The sequence below is a fragment of the Rhincodon typus genome, chromosome 1 (genome assembly GCF_021869965.1).
Source record: "Rhincodon typus isolate 14 chromosome 1, sRhiTyp1.1, whole genome shotgun sequence".
NCBI classification, from domain to species: Eukaryota; Metazoa; Chordata; class Chondrichthyes; order Orectolobiformes; family Rhincodontidae; genus Rhincodon; species Rhincodon typus.
In genome coordinates, this window is record NC_063332.1 from 133,713,228 (window position 1) to 133,728,640 (window position 15,413).

Here is a 15,413-nt window from a genome sequence, read left to right on the forward strand (position 1 = left end):
TCGTGGCTAAGATTTTGGAGTCCATTGTAAAGGATGAGACTTCTGAATATTTGGAAGTTTATGGTAAAATAGGGCAAAGTCAGCATGGTTTCAACAAGGGAAGGTCATGCCTGACAAATCTGCTAGAATTCTTTGAGGAAGTAATGAGCAGAGTAGACCAAGGAGAGCCAATAGATGTTATCTACCTGGACTTCACGAAGGCCTTTGATAAGGTACCACACAGGAGGCTGCTGAGTAAGATAGAGGCAAATGATGTTAGAGGCAAAGTGCTAGCATGGATAGAAGATTGGCTGTGTGGCAGAAAGCAGAGAGTGGGCGTAAAGGGGTCTTTCTCAGGATGGCAGCCGGTGACAAGTGGTGTTCCACAAGGGTCAGTGCTGGGACCACAACTTTTCACTTTGTACATTAATGATCTAGATGAAGGAACTGTGGGCATTCTGGCTAAGTTTGCAGACGATACAAAGATAGGTGGAGGGACAGGTGGAAGTGGCAGATGGAGTACAACGCGGGAAAGTGTGAGGTCATACAGTTTGGTAAGAAGAATAAAAGCTTGGACTATTTTCTAAATGGGGAGAAAATTCAGAAGTCTGTATTCAGAGTCAGTAGTCAGGAAGTCAAATGCAATGTTGCATTTATTTTGAGAGGATTTGAATATAAAAACAGGGATGTACTACTGAGGCTTTACAAGGCTCTGGTCAGGCCACATTTGGAGTATTGTGTGCAGTTTTGGGCCCCAAATCTCAGGAAGGGTGTACTGGCCCTGGAGCAGGTTCAGAGGAGGTTCATGAGAATGGTCCCAGGAATGGAAAGCTTAACATATGAGGAATGTTTGAGGACTCTGGGACTATACTCATTGGAGTTTAGACGGATGAGGGTGGACCTAATTGAAACTTACAGAATACTGAATGGCCTGGACAGAGTGGATGTTGGGAAGATGCTTCCATTGGTAGGAGAGTCTAGGACCCGAGGGCACAGCCTTAGCGTAAAGGGAAGACCTTTTAGAATGGAGACAAGGAGAAACTTCTTCAGCCAGAGAGTGGTGAATCTATGGAATTCACTGCCACAGAAGGCTGTGGAGGCCAGGTCATTGAGTACATTTAAGACTGAGATAGATAGGTTCTTGATTATCAAGGGTTATGGGGAGAAAGCAGGAGAATGGGGTTGAGGAACTTATCAGCCATGATTGAATGGCGGAGCAGACTCGATGGGCCAAATGGCCTAATTTCTGCTCCTATGTCTTATGGTCGTATGATATGGATTCTGTAAGTGAAGACAGTTATAGTATGGAACGGCAAAATGTGTTGGTGCAGGCTTGGAGGATGAAGGCTGCTTCTGTGCTGTATTGTTCATTGTTCATTGTTCATTGTTCTAATTCACTGAACAATGAAGGAGTGATTTTCAACTCTGCTGACCTGGCACAAACCAACTTAACTGCAAGAAAATAATGATCACCATTGATTTTCATGGAAGCTGATCTATCGTCTGACTATTTTCAGCAAGATGACAGCATGATTCAAAGATTCCTGGAAAATATGAAGTGGCATCATTATTGTTTAAGTTGTTTATTCCATAACATTCACCTTTTTTTTGCTCGCTGTGATTCATCTCTGAACCACAAGGTGTATGTTGAAGTCTTACTCTTGCACTTGAGTGCTAAGATTAAGTCTGGCATTCCAGTGCAGTACTGCAGGATTGCTGCACTGCCAAATGTCTTTCAGATGAGATGTTAAATCAAGGCCCAACCTGACCCCTCAACTGGGGGGAAAACACCCATAGCACAATCTTGAATAAAAATATGAACATGCCAGTTATTGGCCAATGTTAATCTCTCAATCAATGTGACAAAAACAAATTATCTGGTCATTCTCACATTTTCCTTTTGTGGGGGCTTGCTGTGTGAAATCTACCTACCATCCTGCAAGAATGCGATCCCCTACTCCCAATTCCTCCACCTCCGCCGCATCTGCTCCCAAGCTGGGGCGTTCCACTCCTGAACATCCCAGATTTTCTCTTATTTCAAGGACCTCAACATCCCCTCTTCAGTGGTCGAAAATGCTCTCGACCGCATCTCTTGCATTTCCCGCACCTCTGCTCTCCCCGCAACAAAACCAAAGACAGAATCCCCCTTGTCCTCATGTGTTGCCCCACTAACCTCCAGATTCAATGTATCATTCTCCGCCACTTCCGCCACCTGCAATCTGACCCCACAACCAAGGATATATTTCCCTCCCCACCCCTATCTGCCTTCTGTAGGGACCGCTCTCTCTGCAACTCCATCATCCGCTCCACACTCCCCACTAGCTCCACCACCCCCGGCACCTTTCCCTGCAACTGAAGGAAGTGCTACACCTGCCCCTATACCTCACCCCTCACCTCCATCCAAGGACCCAAAAACACCTTCCACATCAGACAGATGTTCACCTGCACATCCACTAATATGGTCTACTACATCCGCTGCTCCCGATGTGGCCTCCTATACGTCGATGAAACCAAGCAGAGGCTTGGAGACCGCTTTGTAGAACACCTGCGCTCGGTTCGCGACAAACGACAACACCTTCCAGTCACGAACCACTTCAACTCCTCCTCCCTCTCCCTGGATGACATGTGCATCCTGGGCCGCCTCCTGTGTCACAATGATGCCACCCGGAAACTGGAGGAGCAGCACATCATATTCCGTCTTGGGAGCCTACAACCTAATGGTCTCAATATGGACTTTACACGTTTCAAAATCTCGCCAAACCATCCCATCCCATGACCAGCCTTCCCTCTCAACCCGCCTCCTTGACCTGTCCATCTTCTCTCCCACCTATCCGCGCCTCCCACCTCACTGACCAATCCCCACCACTGCCTACCTGGATTCACCTATCACTGTCCCACCTACCTTCCCAGCCCCACCCCTCCCCTCTCTATTTATTTCAGAGCTCCCTTCCCCCTCCCCCATTTCTGAAGAAGGGTCCCGACCCGAAACATCAGCTTTCCTGCTCCTCTGATGCTGCCTGGCCTGCTGTGTTCTTCCAGCTACACGCTGTGTTATCTCTGACTTCAGCATCTGCAGTTCTTACTATCACTACCTACCTGTTAGCTGTTTTTGATGGTAACTAGACTGCAAATAGACCAATAGCTAAGAATGTAACCTGCAAAAATATTTTTATAAATTAATAATCAAATATATTTTTAAAGATAACATAATGCCAAGTTGATGAATAGTCTTTAATTTGACCATGAAGAAAAAAATGCTGATATATAGTAATTTTCTAAATAAGCATCATGAATTGAATTCTACAGCGCACGTTTCACTATATGTGTAATCATGCAGATTCTGCTAAAATGAGGATTTACACATGCACACCTAGGTTTTAACATTCTTGATCCATACGGTTGTTAAAGTACAAACTAACAGTGAAATGGCAAGAGCACGGGACTGTTGGGGCTTCGGAGAACATTGAAGCAAGGAAAGATACATCTCTTTAACCAATGAGATTTTGGGATTGAGAAATAAACAAGAGAAGGACAGGGAAAGAATGAACTACAATAGCTAAAATCAGGCACAGTAAGAGAAAAGGGCGAAGAAGAGAACGATTGAATGAGAGTGCAAGAGAAAATGCAAAAAGGCAGAAACAGAAAGTATGAAAAAATAGTAGCACATGTAAAACACATCTTAAACTGATTTGAATGCATCTTTGACATTTTTGTATAAATGCATTTGCTGTGCATGCGCAATTTTACGCTTTCAGTTGGATGTGTAATATTAGCGTTGTTGGGAATTAGAGATCACCTCAGTGTTTTCACCAGTTAATTTAAAGTGAATTTAAGTTAATCAAACAACAGTCAATCCAGATTTGATCAATTGTTAGGAATAAACCAGTTTAATTACCACATAACATAAAATATGTTATTAAACAGTCTTGGCATTCTTTTATCTCATAATAATTTGGTTTGCATTGTGGTGATCAACCTGTGTGTTAACAATGTATATTTTGTTACTGACAAATCTCTCTCCCTGTTCTCACCATTTCTCTGGGCTGGGGCGCATTTCACCACTCTCTCTTTATTTGCGGGCTTTGACTTTGCAAGGACCACAACAGCACTGTGGCAAAGCTAAACCAGAAGTAGGGTTTATTTCACATATACTTAGATATGGAGCAGGGAATGAGAGTCTTGTATCACAAACACACTTAAAAATGTAGAAGGAGGTACAGAATTGGAACAGATAAAGAGATTATTCAGTTAATGACAATTTAATATAAAACAATACTTAATTTATCAATATTCGTGCTTTTAAAAATAGAGTCCAAAGCTGGAGGTAGCAGTCCGAAATTCATTTGTGGGGTGGGTTAATTGGTTAGCCATCAGGTAAGGAGTTTCAGACAACTCATTTTAAAAATTGTAAGAGTCTTCTGAGGAAGTTTTGCTGAAAGGAGGTTTTTCCTTGTAGAATGCACAAATGCACATTGGTGGCTGCTTCCTACAACCTAGAGGCTTTTTTCCTTGTAGACTGGAGTAAATGGTGTTGATTATTATCTGTAGTTACTGCATGGGCAGCACTGACTTGTTAACTGCTTGCTGTTTCAAATTTATGTAATTGATAGGTAGTTAGATTCCATATGGTGGGATTCATATGACCAAGCCCGTAGGGAAGAAGGTGTAGTTTCCATGAGACAAAGGCTTGTATTGCAGGTGGCCAACTGTTCATGGCCCATTGCAAGGAATAAGTTCATTAAAGCCATTGACACATCTGGAAGGATGGGTGTAACTTGTAATTATGTTATGTAAACATTTTTTCTTGGAGATGATTGCCTTTGTAGCCGATAATAACACAACAGTTAGTATTGCAGACCCATCAAGATATACCTGGCTGCACATTGTCTGACTAACATTGATCTTTGTAGATGTTCCCAAAAGATTATTGCTAAATCCAGTCACATGATTGTAACAACCATTTTTGTTGGGCTGTTTACTACGTTTTTATATTAGTCACTAAATATACAGATATACATTAACAATTTCGATGTTTTACTCTCCATGACAGTTTATATAGAGCTTTAAATATTTAAATGTCCCAAGTGTCACTAAGCCAGTTGAGATATTAGGTTGTGACCAAAAACTTTGTTAAAGTGTTATGAAAGGTGTTTAGTATGTAAGTTATTATATTTTTAGATTGGGATTTCAAAATAGAGGTGCATAGATGAAGGTTAGTTCTGTGAAGTTTTTTTTTAATGAAGCATATCAGAAAATCATTTTGTCAGAGATCTATGTGCATCAGCTCCCAGACAAGACATGACTGCAGTCAAGTGTCTGGGTGAAACCCCTAATGACGTAATGGGAAAAAAAGTTTTGCCATTTAGTTTATGACGGATAGAGCAAACACATTAAGGCAATTACCTTTGTTTTCAAAGCAATGATCTTAAAAGTTCAGTTCAGGGGAGAAGAGTTTTTTGTTCTAAAGGAGAACAGAGTTTTTCACTTCAATGGAAGTATTTTATAGCGTCTGGGGTTTTCAAGACAGGAAAGTTTGTGTAGAAGTCTTCAAGTTGTTAGGACTGAGAAAGATTAGGCCCTCAAAATTGTGAAACATTCAAGCCCAAAGTCTAGAAAAGAGTCATAATGTTAGCTCTATATTCCACAGAAAATAAATCGGAACAATCATTTTAGTAGAATCTTGGAGTTGTGACCGAAGTATAATTTCTTTGCACTTAAATCTCTTTAACAGATAGTGTTGGGAAACAATATGAAACTCTTGTTTTGCTTTTTGTGGTCAGATTTTTCAAAACTGTTTTCTATATGTAAATTGCTTATTTTCTTCTCAGTTGGTGAACGTATGTGTTAACTTTATGTCCTGTTGTTATAGAACATCTGCAGCCTTGTGCAGATTTCTTTTAATGTCTAGCAACCACATTAGCACTAAAAAAAAATTAAACCTATGATATGTCAAAACAGGTTTCACTCAAGGATCTCACATGCCCAGTGGTTCTATCAGCTGGGACCATAGCAAGTGGTATATTTTAAGAACTGTCTTAAAGGAGAAAAAGAAAAATAACAAGGTTTAGGAAAGATATTCCAGGGCTTAGGCCCGACACATCTGATGATGTAGCTATCGGTAGGAGAAAAAAAATACCAGATTAATGACCTACGTTTAAAATTTACCATCTGCTGAAATAGGATTTGAACTCATGTCCCCAAGTTACAGAGACAGGGAGCAGAAAGGGATGGAGGGATTTGAAAACAAGAATTTTAAAATCAAAACATTGCTTGATCAGAAACTATTTGGTCAGTGGCCAAAGAGATGATAAAAGGAGCAGGATTTTGAGTTTTCCACCATAATAACATGGATGTAAGTTATTATATTTTTAGATTGGGATTTCAAAAAAAGAGGCACATACGTGTGGATTAGTCTTGTGAATTTTGTTTTTATAAAGCAAGTCAGAAAATCATTTTGTCAGAGATCTAAGTGCATCAGCTCCCAGAAAACAAATGACTACCAAGAAGATACCTTTACTTTTACTTTTTCTGCAAGTTGTGTACCAAGTTTTTGTTGACAAATGTGTAGTCATATCTTTTAGAAATACTTGGTGCCCTAAACTCAGTTTTGAAGTTGAATATAGTCAACATGGCTTTGTGCATGGAAAATCATGTCTCACTAACTTGATTGACTTTTTGAAGTAGCGAAGAGGATTCATGAGGGCAGAGCGGTAGACATGCTTCGTGGACTTCAATAAGGTGTTTGACAAGGTTCCTAATGGTAGAATAGTTAGCAAGGTTAGATCACATGGAATACAGGGAGAACTAACTATTTGGATACAGAACTGGCTCGAAGGTAGAAGACAGAGGGTGGTGGTGGACATTTTTTTTTTCCCAGACTGGAGGCCTGTGTCCAGCAGTGTGCCCCAGGGATCAGTGCTGGGTCCATTGCTTTTCGTCATTTATATAAATGATTTGGATGTGAACATTGGAGGTATGGTGAGTAAGTTTGCCGATGATACCAAAGTTGGAGGTGTAGTGGACTGCAAAGAAGGTTACCTCAGAGTACGATGGGATCTTGATCAGATGGGCCAATGGGCTGAGGAGTGGCAGATTGAATTTAATTTCGACAAATGTGAGGTGTTGCATTTTGGAAAGGCAAATCAGGGTAGGTCTAATACATTTAATGTTAAGGTCCTGGGGAGTGTTGCTGAACAAACCTTGTATGTTCATAGTTCCTTGCAAGTGGAGTCGCAGGTAGACAGGATAGTAAAGAAGGTGTTTGGTATGCTTGCCTATGTTGGTCAGTGCATTGAGTATAGGAGTTCAGCGGTCATGTTGAGGCTGTACAGGACATTGCTTAGGCCACTATTCGAACACTGCGTTCAATTCTGGTCTCCCTGCTATAGGAAGGATGCTCTGAAACTTGACTGAGTTCAGAAAAGATTTACGAGGATATTGCCAGGATTGGCAGGTTTGAGCTAAAAGCAGAGGCTGAATAGTCTGGGGCTATTTTCCCCAGAGCATTGGAGACTGAGGAGTTACCTAATAGATGTTTATAAGATCATGAGGGCATGGGTAGGGAGAATAGCCAAGGTCTTTTCCCAGGGGTGGGGATGTCCAATACCAGAAGGCATAGGTTTAAGGTGAGAGGAGAAAGATTTGAAAGGCACCTAAGAGACAACATTTTCATGCAGAGAGTGGTGCCTGTATGGAAGGAGCTGCCAGAGGAAGTGGTGGAGGCTGGTACAATTACAGCATTTGTAAGGCATTTGATGGGTGTATGAACAGGAAGGGTTTAGAGAGATACGGGCCAAATGCTGGCAAATGGGACTAGATTAATTTAAAATATCTGGTCAGTATGGACGAGTTGGAGTGAAGGGTCTGTTTCCATGCTATACAGCTCTATGACTATAATATTTGTCTAAAAGGTGAATTTGAATTTGTAAGCATGCTATCTGTTTTCTTGTATTATTCTCATCGGTAAAATAATGCTTATGGTTCAATGGAAAGGGAATTTACTGTTTGCCCGTTTGACTTATGTTTGACAGCGCAGAATATTTGACATCTTTATGGAACCTACTCTGTCATTTTGTATGAAAATGTCTATCATGCAAACTTATTACTAACAAAAGAAGTCCAATGAAATAGTTGTGCCTGCATTTTTGACAAGGAAAATAGCTGTTCTCTCTATTTTTTTATGTAATAAGTCTGCACTTTTATATGTATAAGCAGAAGTCACATTATCCACTGTGAATTAAACCATATGCTGTCATATAAATTGGCCTACAAAGCCCTGGCAAACAACTGTGGTCTTGATATGAACTCTCCCACTGGACGGGAGAGTTCAGAAGGGGTAGGTAAATTTTGGTAATGTGAATTTCATGTATATGTCCACAACATGCAAACATTAATAGGCAACAATGCAATTGGTAGGACGATTTTAGATTACTATTCCATTTGAGCTAAGAGTTGCAGGAGTATTTGCCTGAGTCCCTGTATGTTCCTCCAGCTCCAAAAGCAGCATTCAGCCACACCTAACCCTGCTGATCTCATCCTGTGTCCCAAACCAGGCAGTTCTTAATCTACTCCCAGCCTGTCAGGTGATCTCTTTCTACCTCCATCACACTTAATAGGTTTTCTCCCACAACCCATCTCTTACAGCAAATGTATTTCTGACTCGCTTTTGTCCATTTTGTGGCCCACAATATTGTTCAAAATTTGGCCATTGAAGATGTTAATTGAGACATTAAGATGTTAATGTATTGAGACCTTCGTTGTTATATTGATAGTTGTCAGATTTATAGTAACCAACTGTTTAAAACTTGTTTGGGCCATATTCCACAAAACGTTTTTCATAGCCACTAATCCGAAAGTTATGGGCACTAGTCCTAACAAAACAGCTTTCCAGAAGAGGCAAATAATTTGGGGTCAGTTGACACCCTTGAAAGGAGACTAGATAAATATCTGTATGATGGAGTATTGAGAATTGCAAACATGTTACACGATTGCTTTATTTATTCTTAAATTCATAAAGTTATTAATATTCTGTCTTATTATTTATTTGAAGTGAATTGCTTTCCTTTAAACAGCAATTATCAATATACTCTCTCTTTCAGGGAATTGTAATCACTCCGCTATTACTTCTGTTGTTTGTGAGTACATATTAATATATAAATGTACATTTGTGTTTTTGGAATATATGTCCAACTGTAAAACTCCAAAAGCTCATTTTAAATTATTTTTTCTGAGTAAGTTCTTGAATTTACACATGTAGTATCAATTCATATATGTGCTTAACCTTGAAACTAACTTGTATGTTGTTCCCCACTGTTTTTATATCTAAAATTCATAGTTTATGTGATATCATTGATTTCACAATACTAAATAAAAGTAATTGAAAATCTCAATGTAGTTTTATGACAAACACCGTTTCTAAACTGCAAAATGTTAAACTGTATACAGCATTTGCCATGTATAATACACTGGTGCTGTCTACGCTCATTGGATATCACCAAGGTGAACAGTTTAGAAAAAAAGAAAAATTTGGAATTTGTTTTGAAAAAAATCAAATAGCAAAGCAAACAGTTTATGGAGATAACAAAACAATGGTTTTGCCTCATCTGAAATACAAAATGAAATTTTGGACTTCTCACTGTGTAATGTTCTACCACTAAAGAAAGTGCAATGCAGATTTTATAGGATGATGCCAGAATTTAAGAGCTAAGTTTGCAATCATTCAAGTTAAGAAAAATGAAGAATCTGATAAGGTTTTCAAATGAATAAAAGGAATAGACATGGCAAGTATTGGATTACTTCCATTAATATGCCTGACATTGCTATACCTGAAACCAAGCTGCTAAAGAAACTGCTCTACTCTGAACTTGGTCATACTAAGAAACTCACAGGAGGACTGTGAAAATACTTCAGGAATGTCTTTAAAGCATACTGAAAATGTCAAACTTGCTTTTCAACTCATAGGAGACCCTGGCTCAGTCAGGAAATGTCAATCACCTCAAGAGACAAAATTGAGACACTAAAAAGAGCATTCAAACTTCCAGAGATAGTAGGAACTGCAGATGCTGGAGAATCTGAGATAACAAAATGTAGAGCTGGATTCAAACTTCCATGCAGCCCATGTACTGAATCCTTGAAAATGCCATTCTGGGACTAAGGAAATGACTTATTTGCTTCTGGCTTTCTCTGGTAGCCACTGTGTTTATATGACTAGTCCAGTTTAGTTTCTTGTCAATGGTAATTCCTGGGAGATGTTGATAGTGGCAGTTTCAGTGATTTAATGCCATTGAATGTCAAGGGCCAATGCTTAGATCATCTCTTGTTCGAGATGTTCATTACCTGGCACTTGAGTGTCATGAATATTACTTGCTAACACTGTATATCATTCAGGCCTTGCTGCATTTGGGTATGGACTGCTTCAGTATCTGAGGAGTCATCCTAGGTTTGACCTTACAATGGAAGGAAGGTTAATGAGAAGCAGTGAAAAATAATTGAGCCTGGGACATTACCTAAGGAGCTCCTGCAGAGATGTTCTGGACCTGAGATGACAACAAGAAGTACAAATATCTTCATTTATATTAGTATAACTACAACCAGTGGAGAGATTTCCCTCTGATTCCCATTGAGGCCAGGTTCGAGAAGGCTCCTTGATACCACACTTGGTCAAATGTAGCTTTGTTATCAAAGGCAGTCACTCTCACCTCACCCCTGTAATTCCACTCTTGTAGTCATGTTTGAACCAAGGTTGAATTGAGATCAAGAGCTGAGTGTCCCTGATGGAAACAAACTGAGTGCCAGAGACAGATTGTTACTGAAGATCGAGAGCAGATTAATGGGTTGACAATTGGTTATGTTAAATTTGTCTTAAATCTGCTGCCCTTGTCCTTCTAGATGGAAGTGGTCGCAGGTTTGGAGGTGCTGTTTAAGGATCTTTGATGAATTTCTGCAGTGCATCTTTGTAAATAGTCCACACTGCTGCTGCTGAACATCGGTGGTGGAGGGTATGGATGCTTGTGGACGTGTTACCAATCAAGCAGGCTGCTTTGTCCCAGATGGTGTCTATTTTCTTGAATGTTATTGAAGCTGTACTCATCCAGGCAACGGGGCATGTTCCATCATACTGAAAAAACTGCGGACGATGGAAATCAAAACAAAAACTGAAATTGCCGGAAAGCTCAGCAGATCTGGCAGAATCTGTGGAGAGATTTCTCTGTACAGATGCTGCCAGACCTGCTGAGCTTTTCCAGTACTTTCTGTTTTTGTATTCCATCATACTCCTGACTTGCGCCTTGTAGATGTTGGGCAGCCTTTAGGGAGTCACTCAGCACAGTATTCCTAGCCTTTGACCTGGTCTTAGAGTCATACAGCACACAAATAGGCCGTTTGACACACCATGACTATTCCAACCAACAAACACTATTTATCTGTATTGTGTGCATTGCTTACTATATCCTGGCATTTCAAGAACTTCCAGCATCTGCAGTCCTTACTGTCTCCGTTTCAAGAGCTTGTCCAGATGCTACTTAAAAGAGTACCTGCCTCTACCTCTCAGGCAATGCGTTTCATATTTCTACCACCCTTTGGGTGATTTCTTTTTTCTCTCCAATTTCCTTTAAACCACTTACTTCTCACCTAAAACCTGTGTCCTCTGGACTTAGACATGTCTGCCATGAAGAAAACATTCTCACAATCTACCCCTATTAATTTTATATACGTCAATCAGATCCCCTCAGTCTCCTCTGCTCCAAGAAGAAAACACTCAATCTAGTCTGCCCTCGTAACTGAGATTTGTCATCTCGCGCAACAGCTCACCCAGTGGAGAGTTTGCCGCAATATCCATTGACTCCAGTTTTGCACGGGCTTTTTGATGCCACACTTGGTCAAATGCGCTGTCAATCTCGCCTCACTTCTGGAATTCAGGGCCTTTGTCCATGGTTGAACCAAGGATGAAATGAGGCCAGGAGCTGAATGGCCCTCGTGGAACCCAAATTGAACGTCAGTGAACAGGTTATTGCTGAGTAGCTGCTGCTTGATAACACTGTTCATGGCACCTTCCCTCATTTTACTGATCGAGAATAGACTGATGGGGCAGTAATTGGCCAGGTCGTATAGGAGTTGGGAGGTCATGCTGTAGCTGTACAGGACATTGGTTAGGCCACTATTGGAATACTGCATTCAGTTCTGGTCTCCCTGCTATAGGAAGGATGTTGTGAAACTTGAAAGAGTTCAGAAAAGATTTACAAGGATGTTGCCAGAGTTGGAGGGTTTGAGCAATAAGGAGAGGCTGAATAGCCTGGGGTTATTTTCCCTGGAGCTTTAGAGGCTGAGGGGTGACCTTATAGAAGTTAATAAAGTCATGAGGGGCATAGATAGGGTGAATAGCCAAGGTCTTTTCCCAGGGGTGGGTGAGTCCAAAACTAGAGGGCATAGGTTTAAGGTAAGAGGAAGAAGATTTAAAAGGGATCTAAGGGGCAACGTTTTCACTCAGAGGGTGGTGCCTGTGTGGAATGAGCTGCCAGAGGAAGTGGTGGAGGCTGGTACAATTACAACATTTAAAAGGCACCTGGGTGGGTACATGAATAGGAAGGGTTTAGAGGAATATGGGCCACATGCTGACAGATGGGACTAGATTAATTTAGGATATCTGGTCGGCATCGACAAGTTGGACTGAAGGATCTGTTTCCTTGCTGTACAGCTCTATGACTCTGTGATTTGCCAGTATTGTAACTGTACTGGAACAGCTTTGCTAAGGGAGCAGCAAGTTCTGGAGCATAAATCTTCAGTATTATCACTGGAATGTTGTCGGGGCTCATAGCCTTTGCAGTATCCAGTGCCTTCAATCATTAAAAAAAAAACTGAAAGAACTGTGGATGCTGTAAATCAGGAACAAAAATAGAAGTTGCTGGAAAAGCTCAGCAGGTCTGATAGCATCTGTGAAGAAAAAAATCAGAGTTAATGTTTCGTGTCCGGTGACCCTTCCTCAGCACTCTGATTTTTTCCTCACAGATGCTGCCAGACTTGCTGAGGTTTTCCAGCAACCTCTGTTTTTGTGCCATCAATCATTTCTTGATATCAGGTGGACTCAATCAAATTGGCTGAAGACTGGCATTTGTGATACTGGGGCCCACTGGAGGAGGCCAAAATAGATCATCCATTTGGCATTTCTAGCTGAAGGTAACTATGATTGCTTCAACCTTATACAATGCACTGATGTGTTTGGCTCTTCCATCATTGAAGATGAGGATATTTGTGCTGCCTCCTCCTCCAGTGAGTTGTTTAATTGTCTGCTACCATTCACAACTGGCTGTGGCAGGCCTGCAGAGCTTAGATCTGATCTGTCAATTGTGGGATTGCTTAGCTGTGCCTACACTTGTTGCCCATGTTGTTTGACAGACCAGTAGTCTTGTTCGATAGCTTCGCCAGGCTGGCATCTCATTTTTAGGTATGTCTTGAGCTGATTCTGGCATGCCCTCCTGCATTTGTCATTGAACCAGGGTTCAGCCCTTGCCTTGATGACAGTGATTGAGTCAGGAATTGTGAAGCGGCAAATTGTGCTGGAATTCAGTTCTGCAGCTGTTCGTAGCCCACAGCACCTCAGGGATACCCAGTTATAAGTTGTGAAATCTGTCCTATTTAGCATGGTGATAGTGCCACACAACACACAGGAGGGTGTTCTCAATCTCCACTGCTCATCTGACATGTATTCAACACATTGCTATGCACCATTTTCAGTCTCTCTTACGCTCACCAATGGCTGAAATGCTTGTCACTGCCAGGACCTGCCAAGATTTTTGCCACTGGCACCATATATAAAGCCCAGCTGTGCATCAGGTCAAATGGCTGTGGTGACAGCCATTTTTCATTTCCATTGTGCAATTACAACATGGATGAGGATGAAAGGCAACAAAGGTTGTGCTTCACAGAGTGAGTTGCAGGCTCAGCTTGGTAATCTAGCTGATTCCTCACCCAGTACCTTCATACAGGATAGCCCAACTGATGAGTGATCAAACTCCTGACTGGTCTGTGTGCACCTCATAGACTAAACTACTGTGAATCCCCAGACTAGCAGCATTGGATCTGTGAGACTGACTAGCCCAGTCCCTGAATCCGACCACCCAAATAACTGACTGACTGCATCAGATCCCTGTACAGAGATCAGATGTTGCTCTTGAATTGCTGTGATAAGAGCCCGTGACTAATGACAGTCCACAATGACTTGACTAAGGACTGATCACCATAGGCTTTGAAACATGGGCATTTGGCGGAAGCATAATCAATGTATTTGCCAAGTAAGCTGTTGCTGCATGCTGTAGGTGTGACGTTGACATATGCAGCAACGTGTCCACCCTCTTGACTGATCACTGCAGTCAGCCGTGATGAGCTGCCTGGCTTGGTGTGTGCTGTAAAAGGCAAAGCAAGATACAATATAATGAGCCTCTAAGTTCTGAATGAGACAGCCGATCAGAGATGCTATGAACAACAAATAGGTACCAGACCAGTGAGTGGTAAGAAAGCATTCAAAGAACCCTGAGATTTGCCCTGCTCTTATGCATGTGATAGGTGTCTGCCCCTGTGCACAAAACAGACTGGCAGCAGCATAAGAGATAGGAACAGAAGTAGGCCATACAGTCCATCACGTCTGCTCTGCCATTCAGTGAGATCATTGCTGCTGATCTGATAATCCTCAGCTCCTCTTCCCTACCTTTTTCCCCAGAACACATGATTCCCTTACTTATTAAAAATCTGTTTATCTTAACCTTCAAAATATCTAACATCCCAGTCTCTGCCCACAGACACAAACTACAGTTAAGGCACAAATAATAAAAAAATAAAGCTGGCCAGATTACTAAAGTGTTTCACCAATGTTTTCTTGGTTCATTTTTCTGAAGATGTCGATTAGAGTCAACTTTTTAGTTCATTCAGATAAATGTAGTAATACTTCTGGCTTAGTTTTCTCTTCTCTTAGATTCCAAGAGCTGCTCATGGGAGGTTAAGTAGGGAGCATTTCAGATGTTCATGATGTAGCACTAACAGCCAGGTTACCTTTACAGAAAACACAGTCCAAAACCCAATTCAAACACTGACCAGAGATAGCAGGAACTGCAGATGCTGGAGAATCCGAGACAACAAGGTGCAGAGCTGGATGAACACAGCAGGCCAAGCAGCATCATAGGAGCAGAAAGGCTGACAGTTTGGGCCTAGACCCTTCATCAGAAATGGGGGAGGGGAAGGGGGTTCTGAAATAAATAGGGAGAGAGGGGGAGGCGGATAGAAGATGGATAGAGGAGGGGATAGGTGGAGAGGAAACAGACAGGTCAAAGAGGTGGGGATTCAGCCAGTAAAGGTGAGTGTAGGTGGGGAGTTAGGGAGGGGATAGGTCAGTCCAGGGAGGACGGACAGGTCAAGGGGGCGGGATGAGGTTAGTAGGTAGGAGATGG

General features: G+C 41.5%; 1 protein-coding gene across 2 annotated transcripts in view; it reads left to right on the forward strand.

Annotated features, from left to right (window-relative positions):
• slc10a7 (solute carrier family 10 member 7) overlaps positions 1–15,413 on the forward strand; it is a 252,486-nt gene that overhangs the window by 162,640 nt on the left and 74,433 nt on the right. For both annotated transcript variants that reach the window (XM_048603168.1, XM_048603182.1), the window contains one exon: positions 9,078–9,113. In XM_048603168.1, coding sequence (XP_048459125.1) covers positions 9,078–9,087 — 10 coding nt within the window. In that variant the 3' untranslated portion in view covers positions 9,088–9,113. Of the gene's footprint in view, positions 1–9,077; positions 9,114–15,413 lie in introns of those variants that run through there.